This window comes from Bactrocera latifrons, unplaced genomic scaffold (assembly GCF_001853355.1).
Source record: "Bactrocera latifrons isolate USDA-ARS-PBARC rearing strain unplaced genomic scaffold, ASM185335v1 scaffold_179, whole genome shotgun sequence".
Classification (NCBI taxonomy): Eukaryota; Metazoa; Arthropoda; class Insecta; order Diptera; family Tephritidae; genus Bactrocera; species Bactrocera latifrons.
In genome coordinates, this window is record NW_017535285.1 from 130,259 (window position 1) to 142,478 (window position 12,220).

At 33.7% G+C, this 12,220-nt stretch overlaps 1 protein-coding gene across 4 annotated transcripts in view; it reads left to right on the forward strand.

Annotated features, from left to right (window-relative positions):
- Window positions 1–12,220, forward strand: part of LOC108967163 — a 40,481-nt gene that overhangs the window by 18,498 nt on the left and 9,763 nt on the right. For 3 of the 4 annotated variants that reach the window (XM_018930431.1, XM_018930432.1, XM_018930434.1), the window contains 4 exons: window positions 416–543; window positions 688–906; window positions 1,604–1,745; window positions 3,593–3,668. In XM_018930431.1, coding sequence (XP_018785976.1) covers window positions 416–543; window positions 688–906; window positions 1,604–1,745; window positions 3,593–3,668 — 565 coding nt within the window. The remainder of the gene's footprint in view (window positions 1–415; window positions 544–687; window positions 907–1,603; window positions 1,746–3,592; window positions 3,669–12,220) is intronic. The other variant, XM_018930433.1, reaches the window with a different exon arrangement.

Below are 12,220 nucleotides of genomic sequence, written 5' to 3' on the forward strand. Positions count from 1 at the left end.
TATCTTTTATTTTTAATATTATTTAGTTAATTTTGTTGAATAAAACTAGAACTACGCTCTCAGCGCCAACTAGCGAAAATACCGCAAGATTTTTTTGACAACCTATAATATATTCTTTTTTTTCTAATTTTGTTATATTAACTTTTTATTTTGTTGTTAAATGGGATATAAAAATTATGAACTTACATAAAATCTACTGGTAAGCTTTTGCGAATATGTAGGGCTTATGATAAACCCTGTTCTGTGAAAGAAAAAGGAAAAAAAATTAAAATAATAAAAAAGTAAATAAAAAGATAAACAGTAATTTATTGCATTTTTAAGTTTATCTTTTCAAGTGTTCAACATCTCACTTCACTTTTTATTTATAATAATATTAACATTTTATTTTACACGCTACGTTTTTTATTTGTTGCAGGGCTCACGACCATATTTCCCCCATCTCCTCAAACACAACTCGCTGCCAAATGCTGAACAATTGCGCAAGGATTACTCAGCACTCGTATGCACATTCTGCTACCACTCCATGTTGAATCAGTGGCGCAAGTAAGTGTGTGTGCAGTGTGCTCATTAAAAGTACACTTCATGCATATTTTTTCATTATTTTTTCTGCACACAATTTACTTAAGATAACAGTTAATATTTTTTTATTATTATTATTGTTATTGTTACCCGCTACAACTTTCGCAGGTATGAAGCGCAGACACCAGCTATAGCACCAACCGAACGCAAATACAATTGGCATGACTATATTTGTCATTTATGCGGCATTACGACGTACCGAAAACGTGTGCGCGCACTACCGGTTAATGAGTTTCCATTTGTGAAAAATCGCAAAAATGGCGATGGGCTTTTGTTGGAGAACGGCGAATATGCTGTGGTTTGTTTGGATTGCTACGAAAGCCTTAGGTAAATATAGCATATACCATTTTTTATTGCTTTGCCATATTGCCTACTACATTTACTATCAATTTGCAAACCGAACTTTAAGCAAACAATTTGCTCGCATACCAAAAACAATGTAAATACCGTACACTACAACGCAATTACTAAGCCATAATGCACTGTAAAAACGTACAAGACTTGCGGTTACACACAGCAAATTATACAAATAAATGAAATAACAAAAAAGAAACGTAAATGTATGTGTAACTAATTTTCGCTTTTGTTTACAAAAATATTTTATATTTATTGCACTCCAATGTCAAGTACATATGAAATCGTTTTTGAGCTTAAAATTTATTTAATTTTCTCCATTTACATTTATATTGCATACATTTACAAAAACAAAAACAAAAATCATATATATGTATATCTACGTATATGTATACATACATATTTCTACGAATAACTTGCATTAGTAGCTAATTTTGCTGATTTCGAATTGTTGCTTGGCCAAATTATCCTTAATATTTTCCCGCACTAAATTGCTACTTTCGCTTAAGCACTAGCATATAGCATTTATTTGCCATATATGCACAAACATACATACATTTCTATATACAATTGCATTAAATGATTTGAGCCGCCTGCATCCTGCACACATACATACACACATGAAGCAAAAAGCATAAGAACATTGCATGTACGCAAATGTCAATTTCAGACAACAAGCCTCGCATCATGATCGTTTTGGTGTACCGATTTCTAGGCGTGGATACAACTGGGTGCCACAACCACCACCGCCCGAGGACAGTCCGGATGTTGCTGTAGCGCGTTTGCCATGTGGAGAGCGTTCCGATCGATTTGTAAGTACTGTTTACAGTTATAATTCGTTGTATGTACATATAACTTATACAGGAGGTGTTCGATATAAATTTTGCTGTTCGAAAAAATTTGTCTAAAAATATTGTTTGATACATATTTTTTTTTTACATTACGCACATTTTTTTCTATTCGAAGTTTTTTATGTTAAAATTTTTTTTTATATTCGAAATATTTTCGAACGTGAACTTTTTGTAGAAATATAAATTACAGTTTATTCCGAACTAAAGTAAATTAAAACAACTGTTTGAAGTTCGTGAATATTTCTGATATTCTAAAAAAAAATCGCACTTCGATCGAAGCATTTTAAATTTATACTAAAAGAATATAAATAACGTTAATTTAAAAAAAAAAATTTAAAAAAAATATATAAATGTCGCTGTTCGAAATAATTTTTGTTGCTCGAAAAATTTTCGAAGTTTAATTTTTTGTAGAAATTTAAATAAAAAGTTGACTTATCCGCTTTATTAATATTCGAATTTTTATTTATTATTATTTTTTAGTTAACCGTTAACTCATATTAAATTTGTCTTTAATACTGAAGCCTTGAATAACGCAGAATCTGATTGATCGTTCTTGCTTTGATGCGACAATTATATTTCATTTTAACTCGCGTTTCTTACTCACGTTTTTTTCATATTGTATATATTTTTTTGTATTGCTGAATGATTGATTACACTTGAAATTGTTTCTATTTTTATTATTTTTACACGTGTGCGTGATAAAGTTATGAAGATAAGAGTGAAAAAGTGTCAGTATATACTAGGTATATGAAAAATATGTGCTTTACAGCTTGTAATATTATCGCCGTTATATTTCTAGTGTCGCAATAAAATTACCTAATTCGCTAAATAATCTAAATTGCTCACTAAATTAAGGCGATAAGGGAAAAATTATATATGTATTTATATATTATATACATATAATGAGCTTATCCATTTACAATATTTCTAAATGACTTCGGTCTGGACAGGTAAAAGGGTTGCTTACACTTTCATATGTCTTAAAATCAATGAGTTTATCACTCGAAATAAATATGAAGATTAGTTTGAAGAGGATACTATACATTACTAAATAGTGTTTGCACGCTATTGAGTTATTTAAGCACAGCTTACACAAGCATTCGTCTGTTAGGTGCGATTACTTAATATGAAAATTTTCTGGAATACTCTTTTGTAATAAAAGCATCTATTTGTCAGCTGATGTTCGAAAATTTCATTAAATAGCTGTTTTTTTTTTGTTCGAAATGTTCAAAATTTTAAATTGTTCAAATATTATTTTTTTGTGTCCTTAGGATTTGTTTAATATTAAATATTAATTTTACTATGTTCGAAAAATTCGAAATGAAGATATAAAAATTAAAAAACTGGAAACAAAATAAAAAAATGATCTATAAGCTGCTTGATGTTCGAATTTTTTGATTGAATTTTGCTATGTTCGAAAAAATTCTAATTAAATTTTAAATGTCCCAAATGGGTGAATAAAATGCTTGAATATTAATTTTGTGCTTTTTTTTTTATATTTAGGAGTATTTTGCTATGTATGTATGTTCGAAAAAATTCAAACCTTTATTGGTCAGCTAATTGATATTCGAATTTTTTTATTCATTAATATTTGCCTATATTCGAAAAGCATGTAAACGAAAATTTACAGTTTTCACAAAGTTGGAAACAAAATAAAAATAGCAGGATTTATCTGTCAGCTAATTGATATTCGAATTTTTTATTCAATAGTATTTTGCTATGTTCGAAAAATTTGAATTAAAAATTTTAATGCTCCAAAAGTGTGCAGAAAATATTTTAATATTATCTTTGTTCTTTTTTCCCTACAGCCCATCAACACCACCCTCAGATCCATATCTAACAAGAAGATCGCATCACCGAAGCAAGGCGAAAAAACTAAAGATGGTAAGTTAAATAAAAATCATGACTATATATTATATGGTGTATATATACCAACAAATATACAAATACAGATTAAATGCACTACTGAAAACCGATACTCGAAAAGGTCATTCGCGTACGCTTAAGTAAATCAAAAGTTCAAACATTTTTCAATCAGCGAACAATTCGCTTCATTTATCATTTGTTTATTTTGGGAAGCCGTTGCAATACAACTACCCTAAAGTGTTCGATATACACATGTGCAAAATTAATATCTAGGGTTTATATTTCGAACATGATTCTTTTTCTCCTCGACTGCCGTTATTCAATTGGCTGGAAGTGTTTATGGCCGCATTTAAGTAGTACGCACCGGTTTCGAAAGCTATAAGCCTTCAACATTTAGTTACATATTGTTAATACTTAACTGGTATTATGTGTTATAATTTAGTTGCGGTAGTTTGTCATATGAAGAAAAGGAAGAAGAAGAAAGATTCACCAATAGGTGAACGAGTTGCCAAGAAAGCTTGAATTATGACTTCTTTTTACAAATAAAATCTACAGAATGTCTCGAAAATATTTCGTAGCAGATATAGACGATTTAAAATCTAAGCCTTATAAGACATGTCAGAAATGAAATGCGCTAATTTCGAAAACTTTAAAGCTCTGCAGGAAAGTTTTCGAGTTTTCATATAGAGAAGAGGATAATTTTTTTTTCATTTTTATCAAAATGGCATCCGTGTCTATGAGTAAAGTCAGTTTTCCGAAATGATTCGATTATTTATTCTGACAACAGTTTTTAGCGTTTTACCGAACTGCTGGACCAAATATATTGACTTGATCTACTTTTAGTATCAGTAACACGAAATCTTATTAATGTGGTAAAATCATTCTCGCCCTTCCCTTAAGTCAAGGCTTATGTATGAATGCTCTCACGCATAAATGGCGAACAATTTAGTATGATGTGAAGCTTTAGAGTGGACGGACTTAAAAAACGTATTGCGGACCTCAGTTTCATTTCAGTAAAATTTAAGTTCTTTCTTTTGTTTTACAAGATATTTTCGCGAAATTCAGCATAATATTTAAGGCAACGCTAAAATCTCCGAACTTTTTGTTCGGATCGAACCACTACAATACTTATATATGTATGTATGTCAGTTAAACAGATTGGCCAAAATATAATCCTTGTATGGAAATCTTATTTGATGAGATATCTTTAAAAAATTTGGCATGGATTGTTGTCGAAGTCAATGGTGCAAAATCATAAAAAATTTTTCAGATGGGATCAATATAGCATATAGCCACCATACGAACTGAACGTTCGAAATCAAGTGCTTGTATGCAAATCTTTTGTATTTCACGAGATATCTTTACGAAATTTGTTATAAATTATTTTCTAAGGCAACGTTACAATATCTTAAGAAATTTTCTAGATCGAACTACTACATCATATAGCTTTTATACAAACTGATATATCGGAATGAAGTCCTTGTATGAAAATCCTTTTTATTTGGCGAGATATCTTTAAGAAATTTGGCATGAGTTATGGTCCAAGGCAATGGTGCAATCTTCGTAGAAATTGTACAGATCAGACCACTATATCATATAGCTGTCATACAAACTGAATATGTCGGAATCAAGTTCTTATATATAAGTTTTTTCTATTTGAGGAGATATCTTTACGAAATTTGGTGTAGATTATTTTCTAAGACAATGTTACAATATCTGCAGAAATTTTCTAAATTGATCGACTATATCATATAGCAGTCATACAAAGTGAACGATCAGATTCAAATTCTTATATGAAAAATTCGTTATTTCTGAATTAAGCATTATTCTAAATTGCCATCCCATGCACTTCTCGCATCTTAAATTCTTGCTATAATATATTTCGCACATATTTTCAACTTCTTTTCATTGCACTGGCAACTCTGCCCCAACAAATTGCTGGCATTATCGTCTCACCCCCAAATATGTACTGTACGGTCAAATGGTGCGAGTACTAACTAAGTGCCAGTATATGCAAATCTTAAGTAATTTTAACTCGGAGCAAATCGCAATGCATACCTGCAAACTTCGCTGACTACAACTACATACATACCTACATCCCTACCGTACATTGTATGAACGCCTGCCAGTATTATTTACACTTCACCCACACCAAAACGTACCGCATACTTTGTTGTATTTTTTTTTTTTTCTGTTACTCATTTTATTATTTTCCGCCCAACCCCACACACACTTAAATACTCGAACAAGCTCAGCAATTTTCGCACTGGTACTCTTTGTGGCATAAAAACCACAATAGCAGACTGTTACGAATGCGAGAAGTCAGTCGGGTGTCCACTGAAGGATATTGGTTTGATTTTATTGCGGCCATCAGTTTCGTATTTCATCCACATGCATGGCTATGTATGCATATGTGCGCACGTATATGTGTGTAGTGTATCTAAATGCTACTAGTAGATACATGTACTCCACTTCACCTCGAGGTACACAGAGGCCAAGTGCAGTTCTTGTCGACGCAGTTGTCATTGTTGGCGTTGTAGTTGCAGCCAGTGTAGTTGATGTGCACTTCGTTGTTGTAGCATGCCTGTGTGTGTGCATGTATGTATGTATGTGTAGGGGTGCCTACTATTAGTTATACCACCTTATGTACCGTGGATTCATGTTTTTTTTACACTTTTCGAATTCGGTGGCATGGGGATGCATTTATATTGCTGCAGCCACACGGCTTCAATTTTCGGGCACTTGCTCTCTATTGACTTTAGCATTGGGCTCGTTTGGACACTTGGCGCTCCAGAGCCCGCACAATGCCTGTGTATGTGTGGGTGAGCATTTTGTCTTCGTTTGGTGTATCCAATGTGCAGTCTTTGCGTGTGCCACCCACTTCACATTTGTTTCTACATTTAAAGATTATACACTAATCTTTAATAATCAGATTTAGAAAGCTCATTATTAACAAATTTCGACGTGACACTCTTATTTACTTATACCAATACCTAGTGTGTGGCTCTCAATGCATTCGCTGTGACTTGTTTCATTTGTGGGGTTGTTGTATTGTTGCTACTATATCTTCAGTTAAGCGCTCAGCTCAACTGAGAAGTACTGTTTCCGTTACGTGTACTCGGAGAATTCGCTATGCTCTAGTATCGTGTCTCTAGCATCCGCATCATACATCTCGTTGCGATAGAGGAGAGCGAGAAGAGCTGACATTTAGTGGTTTACTCGAAAGAAATGTAATACAATCCTCGGGTAGAACTCACCCTATATTATGGCCTCGGTTCGTTGAATACAGCTACAGTGCCTACTTAAATGTTGCGCTTGAGCGTATGGTTTTATATTATAGAATTATTTTTTTTTATAAGATATTAGTGGTGTTAGTTGCAGTGATAGCTAGAAAGTAGGCTCACATAACATTTATTTGATTTTTAGTTTATAAAAATGTAATAAACATTTATATAAAATATAAAAAGAATTTAAGCTTTCTAACTAACGGTTTCTATAGTGTTCAGAAAACTCCCAGAATAAGCTTAACGTCAACTGTTTCTGTGCATGTCTTCTGATTTTCGGCTGAGGCTAGAAAGCTGTAAGCTAAGTTATATACCATAAACTTAAAAAAAATCCTAAAAGTTATAATGTCGTTGAAAGCTCTAAGCTCTGATAAGCCTGTCAAGCATATACAAGTTAAATAACATAACCTTAACTCTAGAATTTTTGTTTCTGATATTCTTTTTGAAAAAAAAAAAATTAAAGCTCTTAAGCAAACTTAACAGTTAAAGATCATAACGATCTTCGCATTTCATAGCCGAATTTTTATAATGAGATCTTTTTTGTTTCATTCTACATTACCTCATGCAAGTTCTATAAGCTTTCAAAATAAGCTTGTCTAGTCTTGTGGTTTCTAGTATTAAATTTGAACAAATAATTAAAGCTCTATCAGTAAGCTTAACTGCTATAGATTATATTTTTTCACAAAAGAGCTCTCAAGTTTTGTCAATAACTTTAACTGCTGTATCGTCTTAACGGTTAAAGATCATATTTTTGTTACGAAAAGCTCTAAAGCTTTATCTATAACTTTAGTTCTTGTATCATCTATTTTCCGAGTTATTGAATTTGAACCAATAATGAAAGCTCTATTAGTAGCCTAACGGATAAAGATGATATTTTTGTCACAAAAAGCTCTAAAGTTTTTTCAATAATATTAATTCCTGTATTATTTGTTCTCAGGATTATTGGATTTGCATGAACAATGAAAGCTCTATTAGTAAGTTCAACAGTTAAAGGTTATATTTTGTTCTGAAAAAATGGCCTAAAGCTTTGTCAATGAATTTAATTCCTGTATCATCTGTATTCAGAACTATTGGACTTGCATCCATAATGAAAGCTCTGTTAATAAGCTTAAGGGTTAAAGTTTATATTTTTTACCAAAAAAACTGTAAAAACTCTCGATAAATTTATCTGTATGGTCTGTATTCAGGAGTAAAGAGTACAAAGTCTTTTAAAAGCTCTAATAATGAGCTTAGTGAAAATACTAATTTCTTATACAATTTTTGCATATGAATTTTTTATGTTATGCTGTATTACTCGTGAAACTTTTAAGCACTGTTAAGCTATGCTAGTTTTTTATTTTTACTCTTATAACCTCGTTTGTGATATTTGATAAACCGATGGAAGCTCTTAAGGATAAAACCGCTTCACTTCTATTACGATGTCCCAGCCAATGAAAGCTATAAAAGCTTTTACCATAAGCAGATGTGTATAAGAGACAGCTATTACGATGTCCCAGCCAATGAAAGCTATAAAAGCTTTTACCATAAGCTTAACTCTGGCAGCTTTTTATTTATCCTTTATATTATTCAATCGACAAATGCTATAAAAGCTCAATAAAATGCGAAGCAGGAAGCGTGAGAAGCGAAATATGTATATATAAGAAATGAATAGCGCGACGAGCTGAGTAGATGAAGCTGTGTTCATATGTTCATCACAAAAATCAAGTTTCGAGGTATTATAACCTCGATGCAACAGGAATTAACATTTTTTCTTGTTAACCGTTAAATTGTTTTGTTAACGAAAGGCCTAAGCTCTAATAGTTGCATTAGTACAGAAAAGCTTTTTTCAAAACCTTAAAAAAAATATTTGTGGAGCATTTTTCCCATTCACTGTAATAAGAATTACTAAAGTGGGAGTACGAAAACACTTTGCTATTATTATACACACGCGCGTCAGCAATAAAAACGGCAGCGACGTCAACATCACAGCAGCAGCTGCAGCGTTTATGATGAGGATGTTATCCTGCTGTTCCGGTGTCGCTTTAATACCGTTTATGCTTATTACCAACTGAAAGCTATAGCTGTGTCGCGTAAATATGGTATATCTCTGTGTGTGTGCGTCGCGCTTGTATGAAAGCGTGCATTTTTGTGTGCGAGTAAGTCAAGCATCACATCACACACCGATAAACAGTAACTAAGAAAGAATTTTGTGAAGATATGCAACACTTCCTGTTACACAAACGCACACACTCAAACATACACCGAAACACACACACATACATACAATATGAACAAGCAGCGCCATTCATACAGTTCAATGGTTAGACTGAGCCAGCAACTTCCGTTCTGACAGCTCGTCCTTTACAATGCTAGCTGCTAGCTGTGTGTGTGTGAGTGTGTATCAGTATGTGCTTCTGCGACGCGCATTCCTGCCGCATGTCTTCTTCTACGCTTGTCATTTATACAAGCAAGCAGTCAGTTTGGCATCGCTGTCTGACTCACCTGACAGTCAATCTGTGAGTCAGTCTGTCAGCCAGGCATACTGACAACCAGCCAAATTGCCGGAGTGTACGTGCCTCTTCGGGATTAACTTAACTTTGCTCTCGCATCTTTCTATTTGCCACTGCGTCCTGCCATATCCTGCACTGTTGTAGCCGTCGACGTCGTCATCTCCTCGTTCAGCAGATTGGTTATAAGTGATTCCTCGAAAATGCTCACTGGTGCGAGTTTGCTGTGCGAGCACCAGGTTGCCAAGCTGAGCGAGCACAGACAGTTCAACTTCGAACAGCGAGCGTGACGGTGGTCTCTATATTATTAGTGTGTGGTGCAGAAAAGGTCTATGTTGCGTCGGGTCGTACATGGGTTGTAGTGTCGGTACGTTGCTTTGTCGACGTTGCTGTGTCGCTTATTTGCTTAGTGCTCATTGACAGCGTTTGGTGAGTGTAGTGCCGCCGTCGCTCTGTGTGTATATATGTGTGTGTGTGTGTTGCTGCCGAGTTGTGTTCAAGTGTTGTTCGTAGGTTGATGATGGTGCGAGTGTAGTCGTATCGGTGACGATGACTACGATGACGACGGTAACGGTAACGGGAACGGGCACGATTGGTATATGCTTGGTCTCGACGCTGGTGTCACTCACTTGCTGCCACATTGTTTGTATTTGAACTGTAACTGTTATTGTTGTTGCTGTTTTTGTGAATGTATACCCCATGCATGCTACCACACGCCCGCAGCGTTGCATATAAGTGTGTGGCACTGCACAGCAATGTGTATGAGTTGCGTTTTGGTATTAATGCCTGAGAACATTTACGGTTGTCTACAAATGCTCTTGCATATACCACACATAACCCTTTATATATACATATGTGTGTGTGTGTTTGTGTATGTGTGCACTTGTGGTTGGGATATGAAATTCTTAGGGACGCACAACGACGCATCCAACCTCCGTACTCCGGCATTGCGCAAATGTTCAGAAATTTCACTTCAGTTCTTTCGTATACTTTGACGATGTGTCTTTGTCATAACCAACGACGGAACACTGCACATTTCCATCATATCACATAGTGCCGTTGTTTTTATTGTTGTTTAGCATACATACATACATACAAACACACCTATATAAGATGTTGTATAGTGAACGCCTGACAAGTACCTAACGCACTCACACTACCTGAGTCAGCAACTCGAAAACTCCGAGCAACGAGCATACTTAAAAGACTATATACAACAACACCAACAACAACTGGTACAACAAATATTAGCAACAGCAGCCAACATCAGCCGTGGCAGTATCACTAGCCGTAGCTGCAGCTATAGAAGTAGAAAAAGTAGCAGAAGACGAAGCAGCAGCAGCAGCAACAGAAGAGCGCTCAAGCAATCAAAGCAGGGACTTAGGCACTAAGGCAGTACTAAGTGGGTATTGCTTGGATAAGCAGCAGCTTTTACACTGAAACGCGCCAAATAAATATACGAGCGACGACGACTAAGCAATACAAAAACAAATGCAACAGAAAAAAGAAAAAAAACAAAAACGAGTAAAGGAGGAAAATGCATGAAAAAAGCCACGCAAATGCCATACAAATACACAAAAGCGATTTAGCGGATTAACTTAAAGTAAATGAGTGTGCGAGTGTGGTTTTATTGCCGGCGTTAAGGCTCTACATGAGGTTTGTGTATGGAACAAAGTGATTATTGTAGCGTTTAGCGCAACGAATGCTGCGTCGGTCTCGTCCTTTTTTTCGCACACGCCGTCCGGCCCCCGCCCCTCCGCGCTCAACACATTCACATGGATTTTCGGTTGGTGTTTTCTTTTCACGTCTTCTTTTTTTCGGTGTGTTTGTGCTATTATTTATGTATTGATTATGGCAACGTCGCTGCTCTGAAGAAAATTTGAAATTTTCTATTTTGCACGCAAAATATGCTGGTTTAAAATGTGTGTGTTTGTGCAGAAAAAAATACTTGGATTGCATGGCAAAAACAAAAGTGTGTGAGAAAGTTGTTGAAAATCCTTAAAAATGGCTGAAAGTTATCAAAAATAGTTGAAAATTGTTAAAAATGTTTGAAAATTGCTAAAAATGGTTGAAAATTTATTAAAAAAATGGCTGAAAGTTATCAAAAATAGTTTGAAAATTGTTAAAATGTTTGATAATTGCTAAAAATGTATAAAAATTCTTGAAAATACGTGAAAATATTTAAAAAAGTTGGAAAATTGTTAATTATAGTTGAATATTTTCAAAAATGTTTGAAAATTGCAAAAAATTGTGCAAAAAGTTTTAGTAAAATTTTTTTAAAAATATTTTTTATGCCTTTGACGTGCACTTTGTGCTTAATTTAATATATGAGAGCAGCGCTAACTCACAAAATAAATGATCAGTTTTAGCTTTCTTATATCTGAAAATTGTTTAATTTGTGGAAAATTATGCACAGAAAAGTAAAGAAATACTCAGCTCAAATAATATTTTTTTAAAATAATAATTAAAATAGTGTAAATAATTAAAAATTAAATAATGTTTCTCAAGTAACATGAATTTTAAAATATAATATTACATAATAATTCAAACTATAATGAATATTACTTAAATTTTTCCTTTGATAGTGCTGAAAATCACAAGTGATATATTATTATATTATATTTATATATAACACGTTAAAATATAGTACATACAAATGAAGAATACAGCAGCTTGCTGTGCAATTAAAAAAAAGGGTGATGGTGTACATAAAACACTTAAACAAAACATTTAAAAACATGCATGCTCACTAAATGTTTGAGTTCATTTGAAAACAATTTTTAGTAAAAAATTATATTAT